This window comes from Penicillium robsamsonii, assembly GCF_028829455.1.
Source record: "Penicillium robsamsonii strain IBT 29466 chromosome Unknown utg000008l_segment0_segment0, whole genome shotgun sequence".
Lineage (NCBI taxonomy): Eukaryota > Fungi > Ascomycota > Eurotiomycetes > Eurotiales > Aspergillaceae > Penicillium > Penicillium robsamsonii.
Window position 1 is genome coordinate 1 of NW_026643226.1, and position 18090 is coordinate 18090.

General features: G+C 46.6%; 9 protein-coding genes across 9 annotated transcripts; 6 read left to right on the forward strand and 3 right to left on the reverse strand.

The window, feature by feature from the left end:
* Positions 1-389: 389 nt before the first annotated feature.
* N7447_010775 (fungal specific transcription factor domain-containing protein) lies at positions 390-1130 on the forward strand (the record flags this gene model as incomplete). The annotated part of the gene is made up of 2 exons (XM_057235037.1): positions 390-737; positions 810-1130. 2 exons carry the CDS (start codon positions 390-392, stop codon positions 1128-1130), a joined length of 669 nt encoding a protein of 222 aa, XP_057080355.1.
* Positions 1131-2806: 1676 nt separating this feature from the next.
* On the reverse strand, positions 2807-3501 carry N7447_010776 (C4-dicarboxylate transporter/malic acid transport protein; the record flags this gene model as incomplete). The annotated part of the gene is made up of 2 exons (XM_057235038.1): positions 2807-3231; positions 3297-3501. 2 exons carry the CDS (start codon positions 3499-3501, stop codon positions 2807-2809), a joined length of 630 nt encoding a protein of 209 aa, XP_057080356.1.
* Positions 3502-3521: 20 nt separating this feature from the next.
* N7447_010777 (C4-dicarboxylate transporter/malic acid transport protein) lies at positions 3522-3971 on the reverse strand (the record flags this gene model as incomplete). Its single annotated transcript, XM_057235039.1, has 1 exon — positions 3522-3971. The coding sequence occupies one exon, from the start codon at positions 3969-3971 to the stop codon at positions 3522-3524; it is 450 nt and encodes a 149-aa protein (XP_057080357.1).
* Positions 3972-5241: 1270 nt separating this feature from the next.
* N7447_010778 (uncharacterized protein) lies at positions 5242-5534 on the forward strand (the record flags this gene model as incomplete). The annotated part of the gene is made up of 2 exons (XM_057235040.1): positions 5242-5382; positions 5427-5534. The coding sequence occupies 2 exons, from the start codon at positions 5242-5244 to the stop codon at positions 5532-5534; spliced, it is 249 nt and encodes an 82-aa protein (XP_057080358.1).
* A 1706-nt stretch (positions 5535-7240) lies between these two features.
* On the forward strand, positions 7241-8096 carry N7447_010779 (uncharacterized protein; the record flags this gene model as incomplete). Its single annotated transcript, XM_057235041.1, has 2 exons — positions 7241-7661; positions 7789-8096. The coding sequence occupies 2 exons, from the start codon at positions 7241-7243 to the stop codon at positions 8094-8096; spliced, it is 729 nt and encodes a 242-aa protein (XP_057080359.1).
* A 108-nt stretch (positions 8097-8204) lies between these two features.
* N7447_010780 (uncharacterized protein) lies at positions 8205-8505 on the forward strand (the record flags this gene model as incomplete). Its single annotated transcript, XM_057235042.1, has 2 exons — positions 8205-8208; positions 8231-8505. 2 exons carry the CDS (start codon positions 8205-8207, stop codon positions 8503-8505), a joined length of 279 nt encoding a protein of 92 aa, XP_057080360.1.
* A 1415-nt stretch (positions 8506-9920) lies between these two features.
* Positions 9921-12112, forward strand: N7447_010781 (Amidase; the record flags this gene model as incomplete). The annotated part of the gene is made up of 4 exons (XM_057235043.1): positions 9921-10592; positions 10673-11694; positions 11765-11841; positions 11922-12112. 4 exons carry the CDS (start codon positions 9921-9923, stop codon positions 12110-12112), a joined length of 1962 nt encoding a protein of 653 aa, XP_057080361.1.
* Positions 12113-12576: 464 nt separating this feature from the next.
* Positions 12577-13759, reverse strand: N7447_010782 (DODA-type extradiol aromatic ring-opening family dioxygenase; the record flags this gene model as incomplete). Its single annotated transcript, XM_057235044.1, has 5 exons — positions 12577-12690; positions 12761-13007; positions 13075-13361; positions 13436-13464; positions 13537-13759. 5 exons carry the CDS (start codon positions 13757-13759, stop codon positions 12577-12579), a joined length of 900 nt encoding a protein of 299 aa, XP_057080362.1.
* A 1144-nt stretch (positions 13760-14903) lies between these two features.
* N7447_010783 (Major facilitator superfamily domain general substrate transporter) lies at positions 14904-17036 on the forward strand (the record flags this gene model as incomplete). The annotated part of the gene is made up of 10 exons (XM_057235045.1): positions 14904-15152; positions 15214-15366; positions 15421-15734; positions 15799-15830; positions 15888-16074; positions 16135-16408; positions 16469-16536; positions 16592-16674; positions 16737-16786; positions 16836-17036. 10 exons carry the CDS (start codon positions 14904-14906, stop codon positions 17034-17036), a joined length of 1611 nt encoding a protein of 536 aa, XP_057080363.1.
* Positions 17037-18090: the final 1054 nt, after the last annotated feature.

The window sequence follows — 18090 nt, forward strand, 5'->3', positions numbered from 1 at the left end:
AGGAGATGTAGAAGATTCAAGGGCTTCATCGCTTCCGCGGCATTACCCGAACCCTGGGTATCTCGGAATGTCAAGTCATTCCACTATATTCAACCAGATCTTTTCATCTACGACGCCACATATTCAGCACCGCGGCAAGATGTGCAGCTTCCTGCTCCGCCCTTTTCGCCTGCTCTAAATGATTCCAACCAGGACTTGGCCATACTGAAAAGGGTTTGTTCGCGTTAAGTCGCTTGGATCAACTCGAAATACTAGACTTGCATCTTTGGTGCAATCCTGGCTCGAGAGGGTGTCAATCTCCCACTGGCTGGGCCATTCGTCGTAATGCTCAACGGCAGTCGCAAATTGGAGCAAGCGAAAACCTTCCTGGAATAGCGAATATTATAGAACTGATACCCATCACCGGTTCAGAGTTCTTCTGGAAAGTACCCGGAAGCTCATTGTCGTACAGCAGGACTCAACGTTTGAATTATTTCTCAGTCAGATGCTCCGGGGAGAATTTGATTGGAGGCCGTTGGCATTTCCTCACAGCTGCAGCCCGAGCCACTTTGGACACTTGCTATTTTCCGCTGCTCTTCACAACGGATCGGCAGCGTCGTGAGCTCATTAAGGACATTTCTCTTATTGGAGACTGGTGCTTGGAGACATACCTTACACTCGATTGCTTGAATGATCTTCAACTGGTTCGCCACAGTATGAAAATCTTATATTACCTCCCAAGTCGACGGAGATCGGGAGTCAGTCACTCCACGCTATATGTTGCCAATATTACAACTTGACGTTCGGGATGAACAAAACTTAGATCGAAGGCTACCACTCTTGGCGAAGGATGGGGAGATGTCGCAAGCTCTCTCTTTGCACTGGGATACCATGAGAAGATTGACGAGGGCGTCCATAACATTCCATCATTCCTTGCTGAGTTACGGAGGGCATGTTTTGCCCGTATCTATGCCGCCGATAAAAGTTTAGCGATATTCCTTGGGCGACCTCCACGAATCGTTAAGGATTACTGTTTCCTCAGCTCCCAGCCCCATCCAGGGATACGAAATAACGAATACATAGCCCATTCTGACAATGTTACTCAATCAATCCGTTCGGAAACTCGCTGGGGGATCCAGCGACGGAAATAATGACTTCCCTCAACCTCAATTACACTGCAGACACGTTGCTCGGCCTTGTTCGCGTCACTGAAGGAGGAGTCTTGTTAATGTTCCGTAAGCGCCACCTCAACAGGAAAATAGAAATGATAAGGTCAGCAAAGCCATACCCAAGAACCTTTACATACCCGTTGCTGATTTAAAAGTGAACTTCGATCACGTGTTGTCGAGCAATGGCAGGTTGCCAGCTCACTTTCGTCTACCCAGCAGTCTGAAGGATTGCGATGGGGCTGCATTGAACAGGACTTTCTTGCCAGGACTAGAGCTTGATTATCTTCACATCCTCCTTTTACTCGGACTGGTCTCACAAAAGAGCGTCTGAACTAGACAAGGAGCTCTTTTAGAGGTTGCCGCTTGAATCACTCTCTATCACAGTGGAAGTAATCATTCTCCGTGATCGTTTGGTGAATTCTGGGACGTCCCTGATCTGGAAAGTGAAGTATCTCACATAAACCACGTTGGCCTGACCTTCTGATCAGATATTAGGTTGCACAGTATGGTCTTCCAGCAGCAGGAATTGTTTCACTGGCCCTTTTGCATCCGATAAGCGCGGATTGTGGGCCATTCCCACGGTCAAAGATGTTACAAGACTTGAGTACGCTTGTCGCAGAAATCTCCATCAGGAGGCATGGATCCAAGCCGGGAGCCCAATTTTGCCCTTTTACTCGCGCTACTCAAACCATTCGGAGCTTGCTAGATTCTCTGACTGCATGGAAACCACATACCGAATTCTGCAGTTCACATCAAAATGGGAAACACTGATCTCACAGAAGACTGGAATGCGTTCATTGACTCACAGCCTTGAGGAATTCGAGATGGATTTCTGGGCTAATTTGTAGAACATCCAACTTTAATTGGTTGATTGTTACCAATTAGGTGACCATTCATCATCGTGCCCATGAATACTGCGTCACTTCTTAGCAATTAATCATTTCCAAGAACTTTGGGAACAGTGGACCACCTGTGAATTACTGTATCTGGATCGCTTCCGGTTTAGCTCTCAAACAGCTGTCATATAACCTCTCCTAAGAGTTGTGGATGTACGTCTAGCCCGGACTCAAATCTACAGCCCGATGTACTTGGCCCCGGATCGGCTGCTCTAGGCCCTTGCCTATGGCTGCCACACCCCTCCCACCATAGCTAGCTCCTTGGCATTGGACGTGCGTCACTCCCAGACTGGCTTGCCTAGGTTACAAAGCTTAAAGAGCGAGGCATGGTTAGCACGAAACCCTTCTTTTCTTCGGTGAATGCAAAATTGGTTCCGTCTTTCTAGGTTCGGCCACGTAGTTAGAAAATATCCATATGAGGGAACGGATGCAGTCAGCGAGCAGGCCAGCGCTTTTTTGCAGCTGCGGGAGCAATTGGATAACGAAAGCGCCGTTGTCAATAACCACTACTGCCTTGTATGTTTCAGATGGAAATTCTAGTTATCTTACATTACGATTATTCCAAAATGAGTCCCTATTCAAGTTTTTCCATTGTCCCAGCCCGAGCTGTCCATTAGGAGATGCTCTGCTGTGCGACCTCGCGTAAAATTCGCGCGATCGCCACTGTCAAAAGAAAATCATATACGACCACTTGACCCGATTTGGAGCGTGAAGCATTAGGGTAATCTGGTACAAAATATATTGTCTATTTGCCAATATTTGTTACATGATGCGCTTTTGGAATATAGACTTTAGATGGAGGAATAAGTCCATGAGCCATGCCGCAAAGATAAGCACAGTCATGGCTGTTTGCAACCAGCTATAGCGTTGGTTTCCAGCTCCTCGCCAATGTAAATCGTGGCAATTGTGAAGCCAACATTGGGGAAGATGATGGCCCACCAAGGAAGTGTGAAGCTCATCTGTGGCTTCAAGCATACTATTGCCCCATTTAGAATCATAATGGGTAGAGTGAGCGACCAGCGCAATCGCGAAAAGCCAGAATGTGAAGAGCCAAAGGAATATGCCTATCCACAATGCCACAACGTTCAGGGTTTCTGAAGCAGTAGGGTGATTCGCAAAATATCCGTATTCGTCGGGGATCGCCTTGGCGCACCCAATGAGAGCTACAATGGTGTATCCTGATGAACCTACGGGTATGAAGAGTCAGGTCTCTGGGACTGCCGGGCCAACCCGTTTATTAAAAGCATGTTACCCACGAAGAGCGGAAGGAATAAAATGCACAAGATCCACCCAAGACCCTGAAAAGCAATGCCTGCAACGATGATGGCCATTCGTTGTGACGAAGGCTGATATGCTGCAATAGACGACGCCACAGTACCGGTCAGCATGGCGTTAAAGATCATTAGAAACATTGGTGGGCTCATGGTGCCGGGCTTGAGGGGACAAACGACAAACATGACGACAAAAGATGATGATGTTATACGCTAGGGTGATAGTAGCATAGGCCCAAGAGAACCCGGAGGGCGACGATGGCCAAAGGACCGGCGTGAAGGACACCAAAACGTTGCATGCATATGATGATGGTCGCTATCGAGAGCCATAGAGAGCCTGCCAAAACCTGAGCTTCCGGGGAGTTCGTGACGGATTTGCGTAAGCTGGAAGGTCTCCGTACGAACCGACAGATAATGGCTGTGATGAAAAGGACAAACAGAACTAGGTTGAGGATGAAGACTACGACACCGGCGGTCTGCAGCCCGCGAAATTGATGTGGGGTTTCGGATAGGAGAATGGCCACGCTGCCGGTAGACTGAGTGCAGGTGAAGATTGGCCACGTGCAAACGATCGAGCGGTCGGACTTGCTTGGCGGCGCCAACGTCTTTCGGTTCCGCATTGTCAGGTCGAGCGGTGTTCCTCGTTGAGGCATCATTCTGCTCACTCGTCTGGCACTTGGCAGAAGATCTGTGGGGATTAAAGGCAGATCTCGACCGAGCGGGAATGGCTGATTCCGGGATAATGAAAAGAAACAAAGAGGTGGGGGTTGCAGATAGCCGGGGGTAGACCAATCTCGCGAGGGGTAGCTATACAGGGGAGGGGGAATTTTCATTGCCTAAGCGAGAATAAAATGGCAGATAGTTTAATTAAACAGCTTCGGTCACCCTCGGCCATGTTTATAAAGCTGCAGTCAGAAACTAGGACGCCATTTCTTTAAATATATCCGAAGCGCTTTTTTGTAAATACTATCTATTGTTCACAAAAAATTGATTTTACTGAAATATATTAGTCGTGTTCTTTAGATTATACCAGGGGCATTAATTCAAAGCCAGCCCTTCTAGATAAATATCATTCACTTGGAAAAATTAGAGTGAACGGGAGTCAAGCGTATCGAAGGTCTACAAGCTCACCAATCCCCTAAATATAAAAGCGCCGCGGGGATTAATTATGACTGAATGATTGTATTTTAAAGGATGAGTTAATACTAATGGCAGTACCACCATTAAGGACAGATAATCTGATCTTTAAAAGGTTAAGGATCAATTGATAGAGACATGATGGACGTACCTTTTCCTAGGTGGTATTATAATGTAGCCTGAAACCACAATTACTAAGACGGTGATTGAGCCATGAGCCAAAGAGAGTTCTATTGTCGTGGCGATCCGTCGCCCGTCCTTTTTCTTATACATGCCACTACATCTTACATTCGAAATTTGTTCTTACAAAACGTCTTACAAAACGTTATGAATATGAATATGTATCCAGAGAAATATGATTTCAGGAGACGTTGGTTTTGTTAGTAGTCGTCGAACATGAGCTTTTTGACGATTTAAACCTTCCACGGCAGTCAAACAAATGACTCAGAATTTGCAGGTGGGATTTCCTTTTCCCCCTCCAGCAGAACTATTAAACCGACAAGCCATTATGATTGCCAAAAAACAGAGAATATTGATGTCACAATCGATCGAGACTGGGGTTTGATATATGAAAAGTTGAATGCCGCCGCAAAGGACAATATAGAAAGCTTGTGGGAATACTTATTGATGCTGTATTCTTCACTCCTTCAATTGCACCCCAAGCCCGTCCCCGGCAAGGAGGTCATGAAACGCGAAAAAATAGATATTAAACATCGGAGTTTAAAACGTTTGATTTGGCAGCTACCTTCGCCCCAAGGATAGAGAGGATGGGCTGTAATTTAAGACGCCATGACAGAACAGGAACCATTCGTGACTAGGAATCGCGATAACAAGACCGATGATGACACTCCGCGGCGAGCGATGATAGTCGAAGTCATCATCTCCACCATCATCTGTGCTGGAAAGTCACCAAGACAGAATATCAGCGGTGTATGAGCACAGTTGGGTAATGTATGGTTCTTCGACTTTGAGAGTGTGAAAATCAATCAAACCGTGATGCAATGGAGTCTCTGAAGTTTCGGGCCATCAACCTCGAGTTGGCCTGCGAGGAACAACATCTTGTTTTGTTCGGAAATTTGTGATTAACAGTGGTGATAGTCCATTAGGATAGGACTCGGTATCCTGAGACGCAACGAGGTTAGCATGACATCGTGTCGATGATGAGGATGGAAACAGGCGAGGAAGACACCGAGGAATCAGTATGGATTCGTATGAATGGACGGGTCCGAGAGAATGCGAGCTTACCAAGAAAAATCAAACCCAATTGGATGGGATTCACTACAGGCGTTTTGGTCACTAGGTCACCAGGTCGTGGTAATTACCCGTAAGCATTTACTAGTAGGTTATAGGCGTTACTATAATCGGCGACCTAGGGTGACACTTCCACCAAGTCACCAGGTCATACCTAAGTTCGTTACCTAATGGCTCATCTAGTATTTCCTAGTAGGTAACCATAGCACTGGTATCTACTAGAAAATTGTTGATATACTCCCATTAGTCACATGATCTCTCTGCTCTCCACTTAGTCTCTTTCTCTATCATATTCCTCCCCAGTCAATAGTTTAATACTTTCCACAATACACATATTTTGCTTTCATGATCTCATCTACTTCTTAGATTCTAACAAAAATTTTAGTCAATACTAGAGTGATAGATTGTATTCCTGATCTTGTGACCTGGTGAACCCGCGTATTATATAAAGGCTGAAAATGACTCGACATGGGCGGATACTCCCTGAACCCAATTAACCGACTGAAATATTTACAACTAAAATCATCTTAGGACTGATCGAAATATTTGTCAAAACGTGAGATACTAAGAGAATCGCATAATAAGCAACCACTGATCCGCAGACTATATCCAGAAAGGATTAGTCCCCACAAGGCCGTTTATAGTTACCATGATAGTTAGTTCGTTGAGAGCCCATTGCTGCTGCCCTCATTTTTTGAACCCCCACTATCTTTTTAGGGAAGAAGGTACGTCATTTTCATGGGACGTAGGGAGAAAGTGGAGGGCCTGCTCGTTTCATGATGTTGCGGTCAAGAGTTCTTTCTGAATTCTCCTTATGGCTCGAGCTCGAAATCCCCGGGGCCATAAAAGTAAACTAAAGTATTTCACCACCGAGTGGCCACCCCACCCAAAAACGCGTTAATTAATTTAACCTGTTCTTCTTCAACCAACCACTATTAGACTTCCGCATAGCTCCCAAAGCCCGAAACCCGGCCCGACTCGACCCTCAAAAGGGTCGGGTTTCGAGCCCATTTCTAGACTGCGACATCCTTCTCCTTAGCCTTACTATAGGATTCGGAGAATGGACTGAGCAAGAACTAGATCAAGGAGAAGTAGGGGAGTAGAGTCACGTCGAGTTTGGAGAGGACAGCGCGATTACTAACATCTGGTCCCTAAAGCAAGATTGTGAACTTAGTGCGCGCAGAAGTTATATTTATGACTGTTCTTAGGAGTTGAAAGCCAGTGAACTAGTAGATATGGGCGCGGTGAGGATCCTACAGTCAAATACTCCGAAATTCTTAGGGAGATCCTTGACTTCCGGTGTGACTTCCAACCCCCGTAAGCAAATAATATGGCAAGTTGGGTATTAAGAGAAGGCGATCTAAGCATGATATTGACCTTCTTCCTAGAATCAACAAGGAATTCCCAGCTTTGAAGTCAGTTCGAGCACGAACTGTGTAAATAACAAAAGTGGGGCCGAGAGTGCAACGCACGGACCACCTGATCCCCCTCGAGACACATTCTGCAGATCTTCCTTTACTTGGCGTCTATCAATTCTATGCAATACGCCCCTTTCCAAAATGGCAAAGAGAAATCGATCAGCTTCACCTTCCAATACGCCGCGTGCCCAACGAGCTATACGTCGATTGGCAAGAGCATCCCTGCCCACAGCATCCCCGCCTATAGTACCCCCCAGCCAACAGGACCCCCGCCCACAGCACCCCGCGGATTGTCAACACTCTCCACCGACACTGCAGACTCACTAACCAGCTTGGAGCAAGACGCCCAGGTTAAGATCCAGGCTTATGAAAACAAGTCTCTTCGCGATGAGACGCTGTTGAAAAGCGGCTTGAATGCATTTCTCACGTGGCTACCAGAGGCCAGCAGAACCTCCATCGCGAGAGATGTTATTAAGACAAGCTCAGATAGAGAGCTGTACGATGTCTTTATGAACCTTTTCACCGGACTTGCTGTACCGAGTAAGTAACTTCCGTTTAGAAGTATCCGTTGACTTTTCTTAACATTGCTAAATAGTGAAATCCCGATCAAAAGCACCCTCTGTTATGGAAAGTCCTCATTTAAAGCGCTAGGAGCACGTCGATATAGTTGTCTCCACCCTCGATCAACCGGAAAGGCGTGACCCTTCGTTCGCGGCACAGCTCAAACTGCGGGATAACTATCGCTGTGTAATCACGGGTCAACTGAACACCGATCAATGGGAGCACGAAGGCGAACTAGGAGACGTTCTCTATGGCCCGACTGAGGGGGGCTCACATAATACCTTTTGCGTGTCCGGAGCGCTAAGAGATACATCAAACACCTGGGCCTTACTATATAAGTGTTTCCCTACGCTACGCGAAATACTTTCAGTAGAGATTAACACTCTTCGTAATAGGATCACTCTTCGAGACTAGGTGCATACCCAGTTTAACAAATTCACAATTGCCTTAAAGCCTACCGTAAGCAGGCAATGATCTACCATAAAACCATTTATGCTCACTCTTCTTATCAGGACATCGAAAATGAGTACGAGGTGAAGACTTACAAGCGCTACCCCCGGCTGGTATCCCCGTCCTTCCCTCCGATCGGCGCGTCCAATTTTTGCTAAACACAGAGTATGAGATTCCATGCCCCGCAGTTCTCGATGCGCATTGGAGAATGTGCGAAATTTTTAATGCATCTGCTATGGGAGAGACCATTGAACGACATCTTCGGGACTGGGAAGATTTAAGAGGCTCTGGGTGCGCTGTTGTTAGAGAGGACGGTACGACCGATCTCGTTAGTCTGCTGGATATCGCGCTATGGGGCCAAGTTTCCGCATGAATACACGCTTTACACTTCTTCTGTATTAGTATCTGGGGTTAGGTCTAGGGCAATCTTAATTTTATGAAGTCACCTTCAATTACCATGTTCACCACCCTTCGTGTGAGAATACTAGTGATCGATTCAAGAAAAGGTGAGACACATCTCAAGCCCACTTTCGATATTGGATCTGCACATCATTCAGGGGAGCCATCACGTATATTTGTAGTAGAAATACCTACACATTCCTAACCAGGGGCATGCTCAATTTACTCTGAGATCAAAAAGCGGCAAGAGGTGAGCACTAAAATAGAAGGGGAAAGGTCTCGAGTGCCAGGTATTATCTGGTACATATGTGATTACGTCCTATAGGCCAGGTGATAGATACGACCATAGAGTGTGGAAAACACGGCCTCCGCTCCCTTTAACTGTACTTAAACTCATTAATCCCCACGATTGGCTCTTAACACTCAACCACCACTATAGGGTAAAGTGTGAATGCTGTCAGTGAAAGATCAGGGAAACAGGGCGAGAGAGGTAAGCACGGGGTGACGATTCTCACCCCCAGGATGAACTTTGCGCTTTTTTATAACTCAAGCTGGGGCTTCTTGGCTCGCTACTCTCAGCTTTTGATATTGCAGAATGGATGTCAAATTTGCCATGGTTGTAATCATAATTCAACGTTCTACACCAAGCACTTTGATGATATGTCACTTAGGTTACCTGATCGCTTCTCCCTATTTTTACATGAGCCTTAACGCTACACCAAGCTAAAAACATCTAGAAATACCTTGAGCAGCCTGTCGTACGTCCCATATCACGTAGGCTTACAGGTGGATATTAAAATTAGAAGAAACACGAACATAATCTTATCTACGAGCTAGAGATTACACTAGAAAAATATGTCGGGGAGAACTACCCTATACAGTCCGGACATCGAATGTCATAATCGGTTTCTAGAAGACTAACGGCCATAATGTGGCTGAACTCTACAGGTAGATAGCACCGGCTGTCATCGGCCTCCTGAATCGCACGAGCAGGGCCCACCAGAGCGGTAGCGGAGCCAGTATGTTAGTTCGACTAACCATGTCTGGCTAGACCTCTTTCTCAGAGCCAATGATGACCTTTCATCAACCTGACTGGCCTTATCAGTGGATTGCCGAAATGAGGCAGTCTTGGCGAAAGATAAGAAACTAATCCCCTGACTAGTCCCTTTTCATCCATCACGATCAGGTACCCCAAATTGATCATGTCTCATTTCTTGATCAGAAGCGAAATTAATAATGTCATTTGTACCTCCTGCTTATCGCTGAAAGTGTCCATAGCTGAATACAACTAAAATATGTAAATACTGTGTGGCAGTGGAAGGTATATATATAATCGGGATATGCCTGGGCTTTTGATAAAAGTACCTTGTTTTCAAAATATCAATCATCATGGTCTCTCCAACTAGCTCCTATGGGCTACCAGCTCTGTTGTCAGTCCTTCTGTCACTCTCCTCCACTGCCATCGCGACTATCACCGCGAAGGGCCAAACTGTTCAGCTCAATGGAAACAGCTACTACATTCCTCCGGCAGTAGTAGCAACCCTGAAAGCTGACCAGCATGTGTTCGGTAAACTGAAGGGCCTGCAACCTCTGACGGTCATTCGGAGTGATGCTTCGAAGCTGACAAGCTCAATCCTCGATTCAGTAGTGAGCAACTACGAGTCCATTGACGATGTCTTCAATGCTGGGTTCCTCGACAATATTTACGTCTCGTATAATGGTACTTCCAAGAAACCATCACAGAATGTGTCCACTCATTCTTCGTGGGGCCCTAAAATTTTGGGATATGCACCTGCATATGATACCAAGAAAACGAAGACAGTGACCTCGTCATCAGTCCTACCTCCGGGTCCATACTTCTTGGATCCCTCCACAGGAGCCGTTTTCGAAGCTTATCTATTGTACTCCGATGTGATGGGCTCTTTCACTCAGGGATTGATTTCGGTTGGAGATTCTGAGTATGATGTTTTGCCGGCAAGCTTGCAGGGTTATGCTTCCTTGACCATTGGTGTTCCTTCACGGTTGTACTATACCAAGACAGCCAAGAAGCCTTTGGCTGGTGTATGTATCCTCCATCCTCCGCTCATTTTATAAGAAGGGGCAATTGTACAAGTACAATACTGACTACGTATTTCTCATAGGTTCGTCTCGGTGTCAAGGATATTTATGACATCAAGGGTGTCAAAACCGGCTGCGGCAACCGCGCTTACTATGAGACTTACCCAGTCGCTAACTCTACCGGCCCTGCAATCCAATCCCTCATTAATGCGGGCGCCATCATTGTTGGAAAGATGAAAACCAGTCAATTCGCCAACGGCGAGACCGCCACCGCTGATTGGGTTGACTACCACTCCCCCTTCAACGCCCGCGGTGACGGGTACCAAGACCCCAGCTCCTCATCTTCCGGTCCTGGCTCTGGTATTGGAGCTTATGACTGGTTGGATTTGGCAGTTGGAAGTGATACCGGAGGCTCCATTCGCAACCCTTGTCAGGTCAATGGATGTTTTGGAAACCGACCCTCGTGGAACTTGGTCTCATTGGATAAAGTTATGCCCATGTCTCCCCTTTTGGACACGGCCGGGTTCTTGACAAGGGATGTGCAATTGTGGCGCGCTGCTGCGGAGGTGCTGTATAAGGAGGCAGGCTTGAAGTCCTACACCAAGTACCCCAAGTCTATCAAAACGATCGCTTTCCCAACTACTGCCTCGACCCCAGCTGAGGGTCTTTTGATTGAATTTGTCGACAAGCTATCATCCTTTTTGGGTGGTGCGAAGGTTTCGGAACTTGATTTCAATGCTCTTTGGGAATCTACCAAGCCTTCCACTGTTGCCGCCAACACTACCCTCACTAGCTTGTTGCGCCTTACCTACCCTATTCTCATCTCGAAGCAACAGTATCCCCTCATTGCTGAACCGCTGTATGCAGACTACGCGGCTGCAAACGGAGGTCGCAAGCCGTTCATTGACCCCGTGCCGCTGTCTCGTTGGGGCTGGGGACTTGGATACCCGGACTCGCAACTGGACACAGAAATTGAACACAAGGACATCTTTACCAACTGGTGGAACTCAACTGCCCAGGTCTTTGACGAAGATACTTGCTCAGACAGCCTGATTCTTTACATTGGCTCTGCAGGGTCGCCGACCTACCGCAATGTGTACCGAAGGTATGTGCTTGTCAATCCCACATTGTAGGATATTTGAGAGTTCATTTGCTAATCTGATGAAATCATGTAGCATGCCAGGTGCCCCGGTAGGATTCTCTACATCTCGTATCGCCAACTTTGCCGGTGTCCCCGATATGGTCGTTCCCAGTACGTTTGGCCCCTATTGCTTGAACACAACCTCTTGGAGATTTGACATGGAACCATCACTAAATGGAATTCTAATTTAGTTGGCCAAGCGCTTTACAACTCCACCATTACCCTTCAGCAGGAATATCTGCCCGTCTCAGTGGACTTCGTGGCACCGCACGGCTGTGATCTGATGGTTTTCAACCTGATCAACGAGATGGTGAAGGCTGGTATTGTCAAGGAGCCTACCACCGGATCTACAATGTACGGAGAAGAGGTTACTTATTATTGAGTAAGTCAATGAGTAGGTAATTACCAGGTCAGGTATTATTGTATGGCCATTCATGTATATAGAAGTAGATGGCCATGAAAATCAGATCAGCATGATACACATTGAAGAGGGGAACGCTCAAGGCTGTATGCTCAAAGGCACACGGGTCGATTCAGCACTTCTGGAAGAGGGATGGCATCTTACAAAAGGGGAGGCACGACGTGACAACGGGGCATTTGGATGGAGACACCATTATTGGAGCAGCTAATTTATCAATTAGCTATCCTGTTTGTTTACAAAGACACTTCTACTCACAGAGTCCTATAATTTTCTCCCTAGTCTCATGGGTACTACTAGAAACTGTTTCTCGTCGACACACTACCAGTAAATGCCTAGTTTCTTGGTCCTGAACTTGGACACAACACCCTGCTTTGCGAGTTCATTGAATTCGTTGTTTGCTAATAGCCTTGATACCTTGTTATACCCTAGGCAAAGCGTAGATTGAGATAAGAAAACCCTGGGTCGACCACGTCCGCGCCTAGTGTTTCCACTTCGGCATCTCCAGCTGCAGCGGCAGCAACCAGAAGTGGCGTAAAGTGCTAATATGCAAGGCAAGGAAGTGTTAGGCGATCCGTTGGTAGGATTTGTTTAAATTGCAATGGAACGTACCTCGACAGTCGGATGAGAGCGTTTGAACTCGTACAAAGCCTCCAGCTTCAACAGAGCTTCATTCCTCTCCTTGCCATCTTTCTTTGTCACTGCTGCTCTCAGGCGGGTGTCAAAAACTGTGGATTCTTTAAGGACCTTGGCCCGGGTGGCTTCCCTCTCCTCCTCTGTCGGAGCATTTATAATCTCATCGATCGAGGTGAACGAGTGAACAGCCATGCCCGAACCTACAATGAGATAACCGTCATATCTAAATATTTATTTATCATCAGTAACCTTGTGGGCATTGGGCATAGATAATTCAGTTTCAAACTTACCGTAACGACTGCAACGCCTGACCCAGACGAATTTGACTCTCAAGGTCATAGCCATGGAACGTAGAAATTTGGATTACGGGTATGTCCAGCGGTTTCTCATCAGGAAACATGACCTTGAAAGGCACCCAGACGCCATGATCCATTCCTCGCTCCACGCGTTTGGCCTTGAATCCTGCCTTCCGTAGGTGCTCCCATAGCTGTGCGGCTAGCTCAGGTGCGTCCTGATGGGGCCAGTCGTATTCATAGACGAACGGTTTAGAATCGTGAAAATCGTTGACAAAGTCATGCTGGAGGGATGGTCAACATCTGTTTCACGACGGATTATGCTATTAATAAAGATACGGCTTGCTAGCCTTCTCACTTGAATATGTGTCCCATTTTTGACATTCACTATATATGTTAGCCGGATCTTTTATTTGTCCACAAGTTGGCACTCATACTCATGGTATTTCGTGAGCTCACCTTCAATTACCCCGGGTCCATGAATCTCTCCTGCCTCAAAATGTCCACTAAAGATTACAACAGCTTTGGGACGCGGTGATAGAGACAAGATCTCTTCCCCGATATCCCTCAAGTTGGCCTGAACAATTTCATTTCGAGGTCGATCATCAAACAAAAGGCCCACACCGGCATGCCCAATAAAATAAGTGGGAAGAGATTGAGAAGACTCAAAAGTGGAAGACATGGTAGGATAAAGGCGCAATTGTGGAAGGGGGGCAGGTACGGTTTAATGCATGTGTTTAAGAGCCCAAGGAAGAAGAACATCAAATGCGGGACAACCCTACGTATTATATACTGCCATTTGCCATAATATATGTTATATACCAAAGATTAAGACACTAGTTGTATACTGATAGAATGGGGCGGACTAAAACTGTGCACGTACAACATTGTATATCGATTGGTAATGTCCATAGTTTCATACGGGTCAGCGGCCCTAGGAACAAAAGGGATATGCGGAACGGAGAGAAAGTGCACAATATACCCATTTATCGTATATTACTGCCGTATTTCACATGTCCAAAATTCAAATGCTAGTCTTATAACCCCAGGATCGCGCGAACTCGGCCGTTATGGCGTCAGCGGGTCTAGGTAGAAAGATCATGTGCGCAACAGAAAATACGACAAACTTCTCTATATTATGTTTCTTTGCTCGATGCCGTATTTCCGGGATTAAAACACTAGTGCCAGGACCCTGGGATTCCGTATATCATCTATATATGGCGTCAGCAGAGGGATTGGGGTGAACTAGCAGGGGCATGGACCAATGAAGACATTCGCAGTGCAAACAACTATCGGTGGTCTTCCTTTTGAGATACATGTGCAGATTAGGGGCTATCTTAAAGGACGTGCAGCATCGTACATCTGCCCTGACGTTTCCCATGCAAAACTTGAAATTCTAGTCTTCTCAACATGTTTAAGCAATAGTGGAAAATATTCACCCACTCTCCTCTACAAACATTTAGTCGCATATGGCAGGCGCTAATCCTAACCTTACAAGAAGAAGATATTTGATTCCCCTATGGGTCGGGTGCAGCTGGGGTAAGTCACGACATATTTGGATCTAAGACGACATCCTACGCCAACTTCCAGACCGATAAATTTTACCGCGACTTTCGTATAGATTGCATAGTATAACATGGACTGGACTATCAGCCCCCAGGAAAATTGAAACCTTGCTTATATATCGCTATATTCCATTTGTCGTTCACATTTCTATAGACGCAGTCCCTCAATGCAATCGATGTATTAGCCCTTTACGCATCTTTCTGGCTCCAATATTGCCAGTTGGCTTATCAGCACACAGCTATACTCCACCACGCTACACAATGACGGAGGATCAACCCCATTCCCCCGTTAAGGAGCAATTCGATGAGAAAACAGACTCCCTTAATCCAAACGTTCATCAGCTGTCTGATGGCACATCCACCCCCTCAGATAGCGACAAGGAAGCACAGCGAGATACGCTCTCTCACCTTCTCGTCAAAAACGGCCAGCAGGTCCTCGTCACTTGGACCCTAGAAGAGGAATCTGTCATTGTTCGAAAACTGGACTTCCTTTTCCTCCCTATATTCTCGGTGCGTCTTCCGATAATCTTAATCTCTCTTATTTTCCTTTCCCGCTAATCCTGCCTTCCAGTTAATATTTACTTGGATGGCCATTGATCGGACCAATGTGTCGAGCGTGCTGACTTCCACCTTTCTTTCTGACACATCTATGACCCGGGATCAGGCCAACACGGGTGTCTCTCTACTCTGGTTGGGAATTGTCTTGCTCGAGATTCCCTCAAACGTATTTCTCACATCTCTATCTGAGTATCGAATACGCACCTAACTGTATGGACAGATCATCCTCCACCGCGTGGGTCCCCACTACTGGATCCCCGCCCAGGTCATCATCTGGGGCTTAATAGAAGTATTGCAAATGTTTGTAACTAATGCCAGTGGTTGGTATGCCGCACGGCTGTTCCTTGGGCTTGCGGAGAGCGGATTCATCCCCGGTGGCCTTTACATCTTGTCTACATGGTATGCACCCAACGAGCTTACAAAACGCACCGCAGTATTTTTCCTTGGGCCGGCGTTTGCTGCGGCTTTTGGGTCCCTGATTTCAGCAGGCGCATTGACGTTGCACCAGGAGGGGGGGCTGAGTGGGTGGCAATGGTTGGTTTTTGTTTTGCTGCTTCGTCTGCTGTGAGTGTTGTTAACGCGAGGTTAAATTCTATAGGATCTTTGTCATCTGTGGCATCTCCACGATAGGTAAGTAGTCAGGAACATCCCCTATTGGTTGCCCAGCTAACATGACATCCAATTTAGCCTCGGGGCTCTTGGCTTTCGCTTTTGTTCCGAAGTCTCCCCACCATACTTCTTACCTCTTTGGCGGGCTTGTCCATGTGCGGGGCTGGCTCAATGAGCACGAAGCTGACATTCTCGTTGCACGTCGAGCCCGAAGAGAAGATCATCAGGTGGCCGGGTCGACTCTCAAAATTAGCTGGAAGGATATGTGCGTTATGCTCCTTCTTGGCTTCTATAGAAGCCCTAACTAACACGTGGATACTTATAGAACTGATGTCCTTTTCCACTGGGCTACCTGGCCATACCTTGTTGTGTGCCTTGCCGGCCTTCAATCTACCAACGGGCTGAGCACCTGGGGCGCAACTATCATCAAGTCGCTTGGCTTTAGCGCAATACGAGCTAACTTGCTTAATGCCCCGGGAAGTCTGTTGGGTGCAATCTTTGGGATTGTCTTATCTGCATTTGTGGACAGATACAGTCGTTTCGGCTATGCAATCTTATTTTCGGCTGTGTGGACTCTCGCGGGTCTAATTGCACTTTATGTAAGGCTGATGCCCTACGATCTAGTTTGCAGTACCGAGGTACTGACCTTCTTGTCGCAGTCTCTTCCAATCACCTCCAAAGCGTCCTGGTCATTCTATGCAGCTTATGTGGTCACCCAATCATCCCCGTAAGTGAGCATACAAATTTACAGTCGGAGAGCTGAACTCACTAGTATCTGGCAGAAATTGGCAGCCAATAAATGTCACCTGGTTGTCCTTGAACTTTAAGACGCCCCAGAAACGTGCAATTGCATATGCAATATACAGTAAGGATCCGGAATCCTTGATGGCTCTGAGAGAGAACACTTACTGACAGATGATGATGTAGTCGGATGCTCTAACCTAGGTGGCACATATGGCAACCAAGTATTTAGAGCGGTACGTATATCTTCGTTCGCAGAAGATCTCCTACTGACATCGAGTGTAGAGTGACGCCCCTCTCTACCATACCGCATGGATTGCCTGTATATCCCTGGGGGCAGTGTGGCTCGCGGGAGTTGTCACACAAACTTTCGGCTTTCAGTGGGCGAACCGAGTTTTCGCAAAGAAGTTGGCGGACAACCCTGAGCTGGAATCGGAGGCTACGCATATTGACCGCAATGGGCGAAAGTATCGCTACCATTGGTGAAAGCAGAATCTGGTTAATGTTTTCTGGGCACATTATACAAACATACTATTCCCGCCACTGGTGGGTATTGTAATGAGTGATATAGCATAGCTGCTAGATCCCTCCGAGCCTAACCACCTCTTTGTAGAAGATATATATATCTCCATCTTCATCTAGCAACATACATCTCTCCCCCAATGACAGTAAGTGATACCCCGTATATCGCGTCACTCTAGGATATTATATATTTATCAGAAGGATATCGGCCTACATTTCCCATAGGTCTAAGAATGATGTAGCCCTGTAGGAGTCCCACATAGTCCCGAGCTAGGATATATTTGGCATGAATTTCTTATTCCCACTGTATAAATTCGCTGGGTGATCAGTAGGGCTTTTTCCTGCGGTGATAATATATTCCCCCTATTGCTGGAATAGAAATTATAGGCATCATGCTAATAGAAAAGGATTGTGACCGGGGGCGTTGGCCCACCACATAGCCTTCCCCGGCGATTCTTCGCCAGGGGGGTTCAAAGGGAATTGTTAGTTATTAATATTAAGCTCTGATAATGGCTACCATACTTCGGAAAGTAAGTAGTAGAGATTACCTTGTTCATAATATCCGGCTCCTGTGCGATTGAATACACCCTCGTGATGGTGAAGATGTTCGCCCCACGCATGGTTGAGAATGATTTTTGTTTTCGCTGGCTGTTCTTTTTACGGGGATTATATTCCTAGTCAATCCTTGACGAATCACTCAGTGCGACATCTTTGCACTAAAGTTTCGAGGAAGCGAAAGAAGGGATGTCGTTCCGTAAGTTACTTGGCTATCTGCGCTGTTCTACAGCTCATGTGGCTCTATATTCTCTTTGTGCATCCGTAATTCAGTTAGCAAAAACTGGTCGATGTGACTACGACTCAGCGAACAGTATAAGGTATGTTGTCATTTAAATTTGGGTACGAGTGTCTTAACATGCTGCGAACAGTGCTAACCCGACCTTAAAATATTGGAACGGAGGGGAAAATAGGACGTCTGCGAAGGGGAATCCCCTTCCTAATTTCGTTCTTACAGCCCTAT